The sequence below is a fragment of the Bubalus bubalis genome, chromosome 2 (assembly GCF_019923935.1).
Source record: "Bubalus bubalis isolate 160015118507 breed Murrah chromosome 2, NDDB_SH_1, whole genome shotgun sequence".
In the NCBI taxonomy this organism is placed as follows: Eukaryota; Metazoa; Chordata; class Mammalia; order Artiodactyla; family Bovidae; genus Bubalus; species Bubalus bubalis.
The window spans coordinates 38,043,859-38,058,989 of record NC_059158.1 but is presented as its reverse complement, the minus strand read 5'-3'; the positions used below and the strand labels follow the sequence as shown (position 1 = coordinate 38,058,989).

The 15,131-nt window shown below is 50.0% G+C and overlaps 1 protein-coding gene across 3 annotated transcripts in view; it reads left to right on the top strand.

Moving 5' to 3' along the window:
* DAAM2 (dishevelled associated activator of morphogenesis 2) overlaps positions 1-15,131 on the top strand; it is a 135,795-nt gene that overhangs the window by 96,789 nt on the left and 23,875 nt on the right. For all 3 annotated transcript variants that reach the window (XM_006074718.4, XM_044930437.2, XM_025270507.3), the window contains exons 8-14: positions 615-718; positions 1,840-1,906; positions 2,929-3,046; positions 5,534-5,672; positions 9,445-9,503; positions 9,819-10,003; positions 10,540-10,839. In XM_006074718.4, coding sequence (XP_006074780.1) covers positions 615-718; positions 1,840-1,906; positions 2,929-3,046; positions 5,534-5,672; positions 9,445-9,503; positions 9,819-10,003; positions 10,540-10,839 — 972 coding nt within the window. The remainder of the gene's footprint in view (positions 1-614; positions 719-1,839; positions 1,907-2,928; positions 3,047-5,533; positions 5,673-9,444; positions 9,504-9,818; positions 10,004-10,539; positions 10,840-15,131) is intronic.

The window sequence follows — 15,131 nt, the reverse complement described above, 5'->3', positions numbered from 1 at the left end:
AAGGGGGAACTTAATGATCTCTGCTTTCCCCTGTTTTCTGCCAGCATACTTTTTTTTTTTTCCATCCCATCCTGATGACCTGACTTAGGTGAGGTAGGTTGAGGGAATAACCTGTCCCTAAGATGCTGACATCACCTGGGTCAGTACCAGCTATTTATCCTGACATCTGTTCTGATTAGTTGCTAACCATATCTCATTAGGTAGTTTTTATGAATATCATTCTTGTTAGGTAGATAATGTTATGCCCATTTAACTGATGAGAAAACTAAGCCTTCTGCAGAGTCACAAAACTGGTAAGTGACAGAGCAGGGATTGGAACCAAGATCTGTCTGGTTCCAAGGCGTGTGCTCTGTATCTTCAGCACTGCTCTTTGAGGCCAAAAAAAGCTGGTGAAGGATTTAAAGGAAGTGAGGCAGGAGAGGTGAAGTGCGTGACTAACAGGTGAAAGGGTGTCTCCTCCCACCCCTCCTTGCTGCTCTGGGACCTAAAGCAGCTCCGATGCATTTGCTGCTGGGGATGTGGTGGAACTGGAGTGGCCGTGAGGGGACCACTGGGGGACTCTTGCAGAAATGGAGACCAGCCGGTGAGCCTAGTACCCCCTTGGTGACCCCCAGGATAATCTGGAGTTCCGCCTGCATCTGCGGTACGAGTTCCTGATGCTGGGGATACAGCCCGTGATTGACAAACTCCGGCAGCACGAGAATGCCATCCTGGACAAGTAAGGCCCAAGCCACCCACCTACCACAAACCTATGGGGAAGGCGCCTCAGTGGGGGATGGTCGAGACCCTCAGAGAGGCTTCTGTTCCCTGGGAGACCACCTGCCACACCCAGCATCAGTTCAGGAGCAGCTCTGGGTCTGGGGGAAAGGTGGATGATGGCTCTCCCACCCCCTTGTCCCACATCACCTATGTCCCCTCCTGGCCTCCTCGCCAACCTCCTGTCTCATCTCTGATGTTAGAGGCAGGTGGACCCAGTGGTCCTCTGCCGTGGCAGTACCAATCCTGGGGGGAATTTGGAAATATAGGGGTGTTCTTCGGTTTTCAAACTGGCTGGGGGAGGCACTACTTGCATTGGTTGTAGGGAGCCAGGAATGCCCAACATCCACCGTGCCCTCCTGCTCAGCAGAGACCCGCCCCTCAAGGTGCAAGCCATCAAGGCCTTTGTTGACTAAAGAGCACAATGACGCTCCTGTGTATCACCAGTGGGCCCCTCTGGTCCACCCCCTTCACACAGGCTATTTTATTACACTAGGTCTTAAGGGAGAGCGGGTGGGTGGATGGATCCTTTTGCAGTGGAGTGGAGGAGGGGATGGGGCAAAAAATGGCAGATTGGCTTTGAGTGGAGACCTAGGATGGTCTGAGAACACTGGGGAAGGTCAACCTAGGGCAGTGATCCTTGACTGTGGGTGATTTCAGCCCCCCTCCCAACCCAGGGGACATCTGGCAGCACCTGGAGACATTTTTGGTCATCACAACTCAAAGTGGAGGGTGCTGCAGGCATCTGGTGGTAGAGGTCAGGGATGCTGGTACATGTCCTTCAACTCACAGGTCCACCTCCCCACACAGAGTCAGGGATGATCCAGCCGCAAATGTCAACCTGGGAAAGCCTGATTGAAGGTCATGGGACCCTGGGTTGGCCTCTCCAGGGACAGGCATGAGATCCTATAAAGGATGAGAGTGTTGACTTACAGGAAGCTAACTTCTTTCTCATTTTGCCTTGGCCTCATTTGCATGAAGCCTTCAGATTTAGTCATTTCAGAGGCTTACAGGGGCTGTAACCCTCACCCAGCGCTGACCTGGCGGTCATGTCTACTTCCTCTATCCCCCCATCCCGTCTAGGCATTTGGACTTCTTCGAGATGGTCCGGAATGAGGATGACTTGGAGCTGGCCCGGAGGTTTGACATGGTGAGAAGCCTGCAAAGGCGGGATGACTGCAGTGGGTCCTGACTCCTGTGCTGTGTGTTAGCCTGGTTCCCTGGTGGAGCCACCGTGGCCGGGTCTCACTTCTGGAGCCCTGGCACTATAGTGGCTGTACAGGGCCTCACCTTAAACTGGGAGAGCATCTCCCCTGGAGGAGACTGCAACCCCCAAAGGAAGGAGAGACAGTTCTTACACACGGCTACCCTCGAATGCCTCCTCTGGGATGACTTTCTCCCTGTCTTCCAGTAATCTGAGTCACCTTTCCCCATTGCTAACCTGATCCTGCTTAGCAAACAAAATCATTTCCCTGTGAGCCTTGGTAACCCTGAAAATACACACACCTGCTGCTTTAATATGGTGCTAGAAAATCCCTGTCCAAATAGAGACCTACTTTGGGCTGGTGCTTCAGTGGCCAAGCACCATCCTTTTCGATTCTAAAAAGAGCCCCAGATATAAAGAGAAGGATACCAATGTTCCAGAGGACCAGCGGCTTCTTGCTGTCACACAACTGCAGAGTTGTTCTGGCGTTTGCACCCAGGCTGTGGATCTAGGCCACGTGCTCCTGGAGTCAGCCAGACCCTGCTTCCTCCGCTTAGTTTGAATCAGTAGTTCTCAACCAGGGGCGCATCTACAATGTTTAGAGATGTTCTTAGCTGTCACATCAGGTGTGAGGAGGATGCCCCTGCATCTGGTAGATGTAGGGCTAAGATGCTGCTAAGTCATCTGCAGTGAACAGGGCAGCCCCTCACCCCCACCGATAAAGAACCATCTAGTTCAAGATGCTGGTGGTGCCAAGGCTGGGGAACCCTGGTTTATATAATTAGCACATCTCTCTCCTCCTTTTCTCTGCCCTTCTCTTTTTTTAAGTCTGGACCAGAGGCAGGGAAGGAATGCTGTCCTGTAGGATGGGGCTCAGTGGGTGGAAACAGGGTCGTCTCCCCCTCTCTTCTCTTCCCCTGCTCCTTCCCCTCCCCTCGCCCCATTCACTGTGCCCCCCACACCCTCAGGTCCACATTGACACCAAGAGTGCTTCCCAGATGTTTGAGCTGATCCACAAGAAGCTGAAGCACACGGAGGCCTACCCATGTCTGCTGTCCGTCCTGCATCACTGCCTACAGATGCCCTGTGAGTAGCACCCTGCCCTTGGCCAGTCTGAGCCCTTGGTCCGGGGCATCTTGAGACAAGGTATCAGAAGCTCCCAGGGTAGGGGTGTCTCCCCCTGTCTCCCTCCTGGCCCAGTTGTACCCCAGTTCCCAGGAGGTCGGACTGGAAGACTCAGGCCCCTACTCTACCTGTCCTCCTTGGAGTCAGGACTTCCACTGTCCCCAGCACAGGGGCTGAGGATTCAGCCCTGAGCAATGCCAACATCCTGGACCAACAAGCAGAACTTGATCCCTGCTAAGTCAAACAGCCCTGACTGCCAGCTCGTGGCAGCGTTGTGATGGGCCTTCTCGGGGCGTTCCAGAAAGAATTTTCATGCTTGCCGGAGCAGTGCAGCTGCGGAGTGGAGGTTGTGGCAATCACGTGAAAGCAAACTCGTTGCTTTGTTTGTTTTTAAAGATTTTATCAACTCTTCCATCTAACCCTTGCTGGCTCCCACCCTAGCACCCTTGTTCCTGCCTCACTTTACAAATACCAAATGACCGTGTCTATAGGAGCAGGTGCTAAATTCTTAAGATCCAGGTGTGTGCAGTGACCAAATAAATTATGCAGAGTTACTAGCAGCCACCCCAGTGTGCGATCTGAAATGAGTTGGAGCTGTACCATTTGGTGTTTAAGCTCTTCATAAAAGAGCAGATTTGGAAACTGGCATGGACCAACAAAATGGTCAACCTAGACGGACTCTCTTTAGTGGTGGTGATGATGTTGGTGTTGGTAATCAAGGTAGTGGTGAAAACTACAATTGATTGTTGCCCACTCAGGGCTGCGTCGGAGAAGGCACTGGCACCCACTCCAGTACTCACGCCTGGAAAATCCCATGGACGGAGGAGCCTGGTAGGCTGCAGTCCATGGGGTCACTAAGAGTCGGACACGACTGAGTGACTTCACTTTCACTTTTCACTTTCATGCATTGGAGAAGGAAATGGCAACCCACTCCAGTGTTCTTGCCTGGAGAATCCCAGGGGCAGGAGAGCCTGGTGGGCTGCCGTCTATGGGGTCGCGCAGAGTCGGACACGACTGAAGTGACTTAGCAGTAGCAGCAGGGCTGGGTGTGATGGGAGATTTATATAGTATCTCTAAATCTCAAAATGGCTTAAGGCATGTGTTTTATTATCTACATCCTTACAGTGAGGGAGCCTGAGAATCAGACAGTCTTTACATATGAAAGAATTTTGTTTCTTTGAAGTCAGGACTTAATTTTTAAATTTTTTTAAGAGGAATTTTTTTTTCAAAAATATTTATTTGGCTGTACTGGGTCTTAGTTGCAGCATGCAGGATCAAGTTCCCTGACCAATAATTGAACCCAGGGCCCGCCTGCCCCCATTGGGAGCATGGAGTCTTAGCCACTGGACCACCAGGGAAGTCCCCAGGGATCAGGGCTTTAGATGAATCACGTTCTACTTCTGTGAACACAGGCTTTACCCTGTGAAAGGAAATGGAAGACATTATCATTTTGCAGTGCACGTGTCAGTGGAGGGATGGGAAGATGGACAGAGTGGCCTGGACCAGGAAGCTGCCAGTTCTCCAAAACCCAGTCTAGAAGGTCTTGGTGAAAGACTTGAGAATTCTGACTTCTGCTCCCATGAGTGTTTGGTACTCCAAGGGCATTGTGAATGGGTCCCCCTAGTCTGCCTCAAAATGGAGCTGTGCAGACGTGACCTTCCTCCTTGTAGGCATTATGGTCTGCCTTTGAGGTTAGGATCTTGCTGCTTGACCCCCACCTTGGTGGTCAGTAGAAACACAGTACTTGGATTACGAACCCAGGAAGAGGAGCCTGTGGCGATCCCATGAAAAGAAAGTCCTTCTCCAGCCAGACTAAGTTAAGGCAGATGGCAGTAGGGCCCTGTAGAAATAGGCACAACCCACTCAATGCCTTTGCCTTCACAGTTCAGGGTCACCTTCACCGAGAAATCTGCCTGGATTCCAAGACTGCTTCTCCAGCCTATTCTGACCCCCCCTCTCAGTACACACCTGTAATTATTTTCATTCCTGTAGGACAATAGCATCGATAAACCTAGAGCCTTTGCTTTTTTAAAAAAGTTTCCCTAGAGACTTCATTATTCAGCATGTAATGTTTGGAGCAGATTTACTTTCTTGAATGTGCTTTTCTAAGATAATTGTTAAAAAAAAAAAAAAAAAAAGCAATTTGCTTTCCTAAGGCATGGGATGCTCAGGGTACCAAAAGGGAAGAAGGCAGCCAGAAAACATTTCAGGGAGTAGAGAAATATATCTAGAGGGTTGACACATTCATAAAAGGTCAGTTGCAGATCAGCAAAAAATGATAGGATTTATGAGCCTTCATTATCAGCAATCACATTTCCTCCTCCATCATCCGGGGAGCTTGCTGAGGAGCTTGCTTTCTTCCCCAGCCTGGCCCCAGGCGGTGACCCTAGGGCAGGGCCCCAGGGGGCTCTGCAGCTCAGTCAAGATAGGATGTCTGTCGTCCTGCAGACAAGCGAAACGGTGGCTACTTCCAGCAGTGGCAGCTCCTGGACCGCATCCTGCAGCAGATTGTCCTCCAGGACGAGAGGGGCGTGGATCCTGACCAGGCTCCCTTGGAGAACTTCAATGTCAAGAACATCGTCAACATGTGAGCAGTGGCCATCCCTTACCTGTCTTCATCTTCCTTCCCCATCTCCTCCTTGGCGTCTCACCAACAAAATCTCAGCTCCCTCTTGCAAACCCAGACAGGGCTCCAGATGGGCCCTGGGCCAAAGCATCCAATAGAACTGCCTGAGATAGCAGAAATGGTCTCTATGCACACTGTCTAAACGTGGCCCCTGGGCGCTTGACCCATGGTTAGTGTGACTGAGAAACTGAGTTTTACGTTTTTTTTCGTTTTCATTAAGTCCATGGGGTCGCTGAGGGTCAGACACGACTGAGCGACTTCACTTTCCCTTTTCACTTTCATGCATTGGAGAAAGAAATGGTAACCCACTCCAGTGTTCTTGCCTGGAGAATCCCAGGGACGGGGGAGCCTGGTGGGCTGCCATCTATGGGGTCACACAGAGTCGGACACGACTGAAGTGACTTAGCAGCAGCAGCAGCAGCAGCCATGTGACATGTGGCTGGTGACCACCATATTGGATAGTAGAGGTTTATAGAGGGTGCTTACCGCTCCCCATGATCCACGCGCATGGAGTGGATTGAGGGAGATGGCAGTGTTACACAGAGGAAGAGTCAGCAACCTATGGCTGTGGGCTAGCCCCCATCCTCCAGTTTGTTTTGTGTGGTCCATGAGCTAAGAGTAGTTTTACATTTTAAAAGAGTTGTTAAAATCACGCAGAAGACGCTGCAGCAGAGACCTCACATATGAAACCTAAAATAGTTACTCTGGCCCTTTAGAGATGGTCTGCCGACCACTGAAAATAGAGCATGACAATTGAATTATCGGAAAAGGATGTCGGAGCCTAAGGTCTCTGGCTTATCATCTTTGACTCACCCTGGGTGTAAAGAAACACCAAGAAATGAGTTTACAGTTGCATCAGTTAAGAACCAGGCCTCATGTTAACACACTTAGTTTTAATTTTAAATTCTTGCTTTCAGTATCAGTCTGAGTCTGCTGCCCTTAAGGAGGTACATTGGCTCTCAATGATTCATTGTGCTGCATTGCGAAGCCAAGTAGAAAATGATTTTTGAACCGTTCATGCTACTGTTTTCATTTGCACAAACAGCCGGGTGTTAAAGTCAAAATCCTAAGTGGTACGCTGGGAGAACACAGCTAGTAATCCAAAGGCAGCTTTATTAGGAAACCGATTAATTTAATTTTTATTTTATATTGGAGTATAGTTGATTTACAATGTTGTGTTAGTTTCAGGGGTGCAGCAGAGTGATTTCGTTATACGTAAACATGTATCTATCTATTCTTTTCCAAATTCGTTCCCCATATAGGTTGTTACAGAATACTGAGTGGAGTTCTCTGTGCTATACAGTAAATCCTTGTTGACTGCCTATTTTATATATGGTAGTGTGTAGATGTTAATCCAAAAGACCTAATTTTTCCCCTCATCTTTCCCTTTTGTCAACCTTACGTTTGTTTCTGTGTCTGTGAGTCTGTTTCTGTTTATAAGCTCGTTTGTATCATTTTTTATATTTCACATATAAGTGATATCACATGGTATTTGTCTTTCTCTGCCTGACTTACTTCACTTAGTATGATAATCCCTAGGTCTGTCCATGTTACTATAAATGGCATCATTTCATTCTTTTTTATGGCTGAGTCCTGTTCCATTTTCTATATATACCATATCTTCTTTATCTATTCCTCTGTCGATGGACATTTAGGTTGCTCCATGTCTTGGCTATTATAAATTGTGAAAACAGCTTGATTTTTTATCTTCTGCTCGTTCTTTACACTGTTTAGTGGGGAAGCTTCTCCTCTGCTGAGGATGACAACTCCTCAGGTGCAGTGAACTTTTTGCTGCTTCTTGGACAACAAGAGTCCTAGGCTCACTTTCAGCCACCAATATAGTCTCAAAGCTGCAAGTAGAAGGGCTAGTCTTAGATGTGAATCAGCATTCTAGATTTGATTCAGCCTTAAATCTCTTTCCTTCCTGGGTTGGAGCTGGAAGCTGCAGTGGGAAGAGTTAGAGAGAGAGTGTGTGTGTGAGCGTGATGATTGGCTTCTTTCTCTGTTCCCTTTCTCTTCCAGCCCCTTCTATCCCCTCCTTTCATCTAGCTAACCATTTTCTGAACCCCCACCAGAGGGAGCATGGGGCAGGAAGGAAAAATGGGAAAAGGCCCTGCTTGATCAGGTAACTTAGTGAAGAGGTTTCCTGCTCTCTGGGTTTAGCACATGGATAAAGAGATGATGTATATCCCTGGGGTCTTCAGATGTTCCTTGCTGGGTGCCTCTCACTACAAAACCCTGGTCACTGGCTAAGCCTGTTTTTCTTTTTTCCCTCCAAGCCTGCCTGGTACCATCCCTTCTATCAGACCCTGGTTCAGTGGCTATACAATGCACTGACTCAATGGACATGAGTTTGAGCAAGCTCTGGGAGATGGTGAAGGACAGGGAAGCCTGGCATGCTGCAGTCCATGGGGTCACAAAGAGTCGGATGTGACTGAGGGACTGAACAACAACAGTACACGTAGACTCATGTTGTCAAAGTGTCCACTTTTCTCTCAGGTGCATTTTTTGAATGAGACTTACAACAGCTTCAGCCGAGTTCCTCCATGATGCTCTCTGACTCATGAGCAACCCTCATGCAATCTCTCATACTAACAAATTCTTGGAGTGCCACGGGTGCCAGCCCCCCTCTGGACCTGCCTTGTCTCAGTCCACCATGCCTCCCTCCCAGTAGCAGGGGTTGTGGGTCAGACTCTCTGGATGGGTGCAAGGAAGTCACTTCCTCTGGGGGCACTGAAGGAGAGCCTCCCTGTACCCACCCTCCCCAAACCTCCCCACCAAGGGAGGATGGCAATAGCTTGCTCCAGAGAAATCTCTTCGTAAATTATTTCCTCCTTCATACCTTACCCCCTCTTTATTTTATTTTATATTTATTTGTTTATTTGGCTGCTCTGGGACTTAGTTGTGGCATGTGGGATCTAGTTCCCTGACCAGGGATGGAACCCCGGCCCCCTGCATTGAAAGCATGGAGCCTTAACCACCGGACCACCAGGGCAGTCCTTCGTCCTCTGGAGAAGGACACATGTGCATTCACATCCTCTCTTCCCATTTCCTTAACCACTGGACCACTGAGGAAGTCCCTGTTCCCTCTTTGTATCCTTGATCTGGTTGAGGAGGCCAAGAATCATGGATCTGTCTCCTCCATGCTTCCAGATTTACAAAAGGAATGATGATTGGGCTCTCACCTTGAAACTTCACCTCTCATACGTTGATGTATCTGGGTACAGCCCTCATTTAAACCCCACATAATGAGAGTTTGACATGAATAGGGCATATGACTTAGACACCCTCTGCCCACTCACTCTGAGTTGCTGGGGTGAGTGATTTCTCTTGCTGTAACAGACTGGAAGTCTGAACCATGGTAAGGCTGATATTTTGACCTCTCTCAGATGCAAGGACCTACTATTACAAAGGGGTACAAATCATTGTACAACTAGGGGAAACCTGGGACATCGTCCTAGCTTGACAACGAGTTAGCTTCATCTTCTTTATCACAGAGGGGTTGGACTCTAAAGGTGCTTCCACTTTCTCAGCCCACAGAGAGACAGGTGATGAGACCTTGTCAGGGGTGGGACCTGGAGAGACATCTGGAGAGTCAGAACCCTAGCCTCCTAGCTGCACAGATTGGAGATCAGGGCACCAATAGGGGGGACTGGAAGGTGCCATGCCCTCTGGGAAGCTATGAGCCAACAGTCAACAGATCCTTCTCTCAACCCCCTCACCCCAACCTCAGGCTCATCAATGAGAATGAAGTGAAACAGTGGCGAGACCAGGCAGAGAAGTTCCGGAAAGGTGAGGGGCTCTGCCTAAACCCACCACCTGCTCCCCACCCTCCCCTGCCCACCCCAGGATCATCCCATCTCCTACTTTTTTTTAAGTTTTAAATGTATCATCTTTTTTCTTTCTAAAAAAATTTTTTTTGGCCACATCACAGGGCATGTAGGATCTTAGTTCTCAGACCAGGGATTGAACCCGTGACCCCTGCAGTGGAAGGGTGGAGTCTCAATCATGGGACCACCAGGGAAATCCTTCACCCTTAGGAGAAGAAGGCACACACATTCACGTTCCTTTCTTCCCATTTCCCCTCCTGTCCCACTTCCACCCTAGAACACGCAGAGCTGGTGAGCAGGCTGGAGAGGAAGGAGCGGGAATGCGAGACCAAGACGCTGGAGAAGGAAGAGATGATGCGGACACTGAACAAGATGAAGGACAAGCTGGCGCGCGAGTCTCAGGAGCTGCGCCAGGCTCGGGGACAAGTGGCAGAGCTTGTGGCCCAACTCAGTGAAATCTCGGTGCGTGGCCTCTCCTCTCCTTTTGCAGAGTTGAGCTGGGACCTTCAGATCAGGCGGGGAAAAGTGGGTGTAGGGAGGGACCAAGGAGGAGAGAGAGAGGATCTCAGACCAGGATAGAGGGCACCCTTGTCTGCAAGGTGGGCACCTTTGTGTTAGATGGAAACCATGTTCCTTCCTCCAGGGGAGCAGGAAGCACACCTTGGAAAGCAGAGGGCCGGCTGGGTGTTGGTTCCCTGCCCCACTCGCAGCTGGATGCCCTTGTGCAGACCGATCTGTATTATCAGTCTTGCTGTTGCCGGCAATGACTGACTGTCCACTGTCTGTGTTTGACTTGTGGGTGCACCTGTGTGTTCAGGATGTTTAGGTGTCCAGGATGCAGGGCGAGAAAACAGGGCTCAGCTTGTGTGGGAGGTGAGAGCAGACTTTGGGGTCTTGTCTAGAGGGAGAATAGAGTAAGGGAAGGCACAGTGATTAGGGACTTGAAAGGCATCCTCGTTGATGGCTTTGTCTTCCTGATGTCTCTGTTTTCCCCACAGACAGGACCTGTATCTTCCCCACCTCCCCCTGGAGGCCCACTTACCTTGTCTTCCTCAATGACAACCAACGACCTGCCTCCACCCCCGCCCCCTCTTCCGTTCGCCTGCTGCCCCCCACCGCCACCCCCTCCTCTGCCCCCTGGGGGGCCTCCGACTCCCCCCGGCGCCCCACCTTGCTTCAGCATGGGGATGCCCCTCCCCCCAGACCCCTTCCCCAGCAGTGATGTCCCACTCAGGAAGAAGTGTGTCCCCCAGCCTTCACACCCACTGAAGTCCTTCAACTGGGTCAAGCTGAATGAGGTGAGTAACAAGGAAGATATCTATCAGATCCCTTCTACAGGTTGGGGCAGTCAGCCCATAGATCCACAGCCTGCTGTTTGCAGATCTCCATGGCAAATGCTTTCTTTGGTAGGGGTAAGGGTAGACACAATGGATGCAGAAGAGGGGGTTGCAGATGACAGGCTGTCTGTTGGGAAGAGCACAGGGAGGAGATGGTTTGGCCTGTGGTGATGCTCACATTGGCAGAGCCACCTACAAACAGAATATGAGTGTGCTGAGGGTTCCTGGAGTAATGTAGGGCCAGTCAAGGGTGCTTTCTAGACAAGGGCTTGGCTAGAATGTTAAGGATAGGGTTGATTTGAGGAAAAGGGTGGAACATATAGGTGAAGATCTTTGGCCAAGGTCTGGAGAAGGCAATAGCAACCCACTCTAGTACTCTTGCCTGGAAAATCGCATGGATGGAGGAACCTGGTGGACTGCAGTCCGTGGGGTCACGACTGAGCGACTTCACTTTCACTTTCATGCATTGGAGAAGGAAATGGCAACCCATTCCAGTGTTCTTGCTTGGAGAATCCCAGGGACGGGGGAGCCTGGTGGGCTGCCGTGTATGGGGTCGCACAGAGTCGGACACGACTGAAGTGATTTAGCAGCAGCAGCAGAGATGATCAAGACCAATGTGTACAAAGGACTGAAATGATGAAGCTATGACAGGCTAACAGGAAAAGGACAATGAAGAGTTTGATGTCAAGGTACAGCCACTTTGGCATCCTTTTAGGGGAACGTGCATGCACTGGCTACTTCTCTAGACTGCTCAGCAGTGAGAGGTCCTCATGAATATTATCCACTAAGAACCTCTCATCCCAGGATGACATGTGGGACTTGATTCCTCTGTTGGATTCTCATGAGTGTAGAGATGCCCTGGGTCACATTGAACCTCTAGTATTGAAGGCCAGTCCCAGCCTGGTCCAAGCCCTGCTCTGGTTCTGTGCTACGTCCTATTGCAAGGACCAGTGGCTTCATCCTTGAGGTAAATGTTGAGTTAGCCGAAGACTTTGTTTGGGTTTTTCCATATCAACATGGAAAAACCCAAACAAACTTTTTTGCCAACCTAATAAATACAGTAGGTTTCCCTGGTGGCTCAGATGGTAAAGAATCTGCCTGCAATGCAGGAGACCCAGGTTTGATCCCTGGGTCAGGAAGAAACCCTGGAGAGGGGAATGGCTACCCACTGTAGTATTCTTTCCTGGAGAATTCCATGGATAGAGGAGCCTGGTGGGCTACAGTCCATGGGGCCTCAAAGAGTTGGACACAACTGAGCAACTTTCACTTCAGTGACACAAGGGTACTGGCCTCTGTTAGCCTGGCCCATTCACACTGCAAAAACAGTTTGGAACTGGGGCCAGTGAATGCCCTCTGACCTTGTTGTATAGACCAGGGACTAACTCTTGGGGAAATCATTACTCTGAGCTTAAATTAGCTCAAATGGAGACTTAAGTGGGAGGAGACACAGTTTGCTAAGTAGATGGTCAGCTATTTGCTAGGTGCCTTCTCTTGGTGGTAGACCAGCTAGCCCATCAGTCTGAGCTGTGCTTTATGTAAAGCTTTCTGTTGTGGTGGGGAGAGGGCTGTGATGGATAATAACAAAAGGTGAGACATAACACTGCCCTGAAAGAGCTTTGGATCTGGCAAATTAGGAAATGTGTCCAAGGAACTACCTTGAGGTCCTGGGGATGGGTTGAAGGAACGGTTCTAACTTCTAACCAAATCAGGTTTGGCTCAAACTAACTGTAGAAATCATTCATTTCGTACCTGTTTGCTCATCTGCGAGATGATCTCTGATTCCTTTTACCTCTGGTCTTGTCATCTAAGTGGAAAGAAAGACAAAGTATGAATATAGCCCATCCATCGCTTCCCGGAGTTCTGCTGTAGAGCCACCTCTAGCAGCTCTTTGAAGCAGCACCGTTAAAGTCTGTGAGAACTGCATCTCACAGTTGTGCGCTGTATTGCTTCTCCGTGGCCTTGAGACCAGCCAGAAAGACCAGCTGCATATGAGCGGGCAAGTGGTTCTGCAGAACCAAAGGCTGTAGGCTGTGTAGAAATGTTCGTTATTCATGATTAGAAGTAGTATTTTTAAGTTGCTATTAAAATAAGAATTTTGCTTTTGCCTCCCACCCTTGCAATTTACAGTTTTGATCATGTAATGAAGGATTGATTAGGCATCTCCACAATTAAGGAAGACAGACAAGGCATCTAATGTTTTTGTGATATTTTCACCTTAAAGAACTTTGTGCTTAGGAGTTTCTCTGGGATCTAGCAATAATAAAGTCTATATCAATTCCTCAGGGACCTAGAGATGGCCAGAGTCTCGATCCTAGACTGGGAAGTCCAGGTTTGATGCAACACGTGTTGAGGAGCTCTTGTAGGGTGTGGGGAGTGGGGGGCTTTGCATCATATTTGTCATCCCAGCCCCAAGCTTTTAATTGCATGACTAAATTCAGGTCATCTCATCATGTGGGCTTTGATTTCCCAATCTGTAACATGTGGGTGATTATGATAACCAGATCAAAAGGTTGTTTTGAGGATTGACTTGATACATGCAAAGTGATTGACACATAGAAAGCCTTTAAAATAAGAATAGCAGATGAGTTACTATGAGTGTGACTACCACTCGTGCCATACGTGTGTTCTCTCCTTTAACCCTCACTCCAGCTCCATCAGGTAAACATGAGTGAGACTCAGTTTCCTTTCGTGGGATGGGGGAAGAGAAGAGAACCCCTCTGTTTGCCAGCTGCCCCACTTAGAGGCTGTGTGACCCCAGATGCTCGAGGGAAACATACTTTCTTGAGCAAGATTCCCTGGCTTGTAAAGGGTGTCCCTAGAGGGGCAGAAGTTTCAGGGATCTGGACTGAAAGTGGTGACGTCTTGGCCAGAGCAGTGTGAAGATCAAATTTGAGAATGATTGTGTGACGGGGACGCATTGGGGTGGCGTGGTAGCGTTTAGGATGTGGAAGATGTTAGGAAGAAATGTATGAGTCTCTGGCCCCAGCCCTCAACTCCACCTTCACAGAGGATCCTAGGTTCTCCTGGTAACCACGGGGCAGGGGCAGTGTTTGGGAACCAGTGAGGGGGAGCTGGGTCCTCAGCCTGTTGACTCATGGAAATGTTTCCCGATGCTGACCCGCCCTCCCTGCCTTTCCCGCTCCAGTTCTCCTTCCCATCTCCTCTCTGCCTCCCATGTACCCCATCTGAGAGCCTGGCTCCTCTCCCTGGTCCCCTACCCCACACGTGCTCCTGTACACACACATGCCCACCCACCCACACACAGAGTGGTTGTTTCTGCCATGAAAAGAATGTGTCTGTGTTGGGTTTGGCCAGTTGCCTGCATCCCTTGCTGCTCCGAGCTTCCCAGCCCGGCATTCCACAAGAGGGTCCCTGGCCTTAGGAAGGCCGCAGGAATGTCCCCACTTCCCCCCTCCCGCCCTGGCCTTGCCTCCCCTTTGCAGAGTTTAAGAAAATAAAAGTGAGTGAAAGGTATGTTTCTCTCTCAGAGCCTTGCCTGAGGGGTGATGGAGAGAGGAGGCAGCAGTGGCATTAGGAAGGTTCCCGGCTGCCCCGCAGGCATTTGTCCACTTTCTGGGAATCTGGGCAAGTGGGAGGAAGACCCCTGGGAGAGAAGACGACCGTCTCAGACACAGGAAATGCAGAGAGAGGTGGGGGAGGTTCTGCTTTAAAGGGTAGCAAAGCTCAGGGAGAGGCAAGGGGTCCTGGGCGGGGGCCTCTTGTCTTGGCTTCTAAGCCATTATTGGGATGTTGCAAGACCACTAGGGCATTCCCGGCATGGGTACCAGATCTTGTCCAGAACCCATGGAGTGGGGTTCAGTGCAAGGATCCTACCCAGAGGTGGACATTGCCTCAGCTGAGAGACCTTGGAATATAACCTTGAGCCCATTCCAGTCTCGAGGGATGAGACAGCCTCTGACCATCAGGAACTCGTGGCAGAGTCTTGCTGGCCGGGTCAGTCACTAGCGGGGCCAGGATGGCCCGGCCTCTGCCATTTGTCCACTTTCTGGGAATCTGGCAAGTGGGAGGAAGACCCCCTGGGAGAGAAGACGACCGTCTCAGACACAGGAAATGCAGGCAGCCCTGGGGACTTGAGGATCCCCGAGTATGTGGGGGCACTCTCCCTGCCGTCACTGCAGCCACCCCGACCTTGCGGGGAGACGTCCTCTGAGAACACTGGCTTGGTTTTTTTCTGGAAGGAGTTTCATAGCCCTCTTTCATGCTTGCCCACCCGTCACTCCAGTGCTACCGTT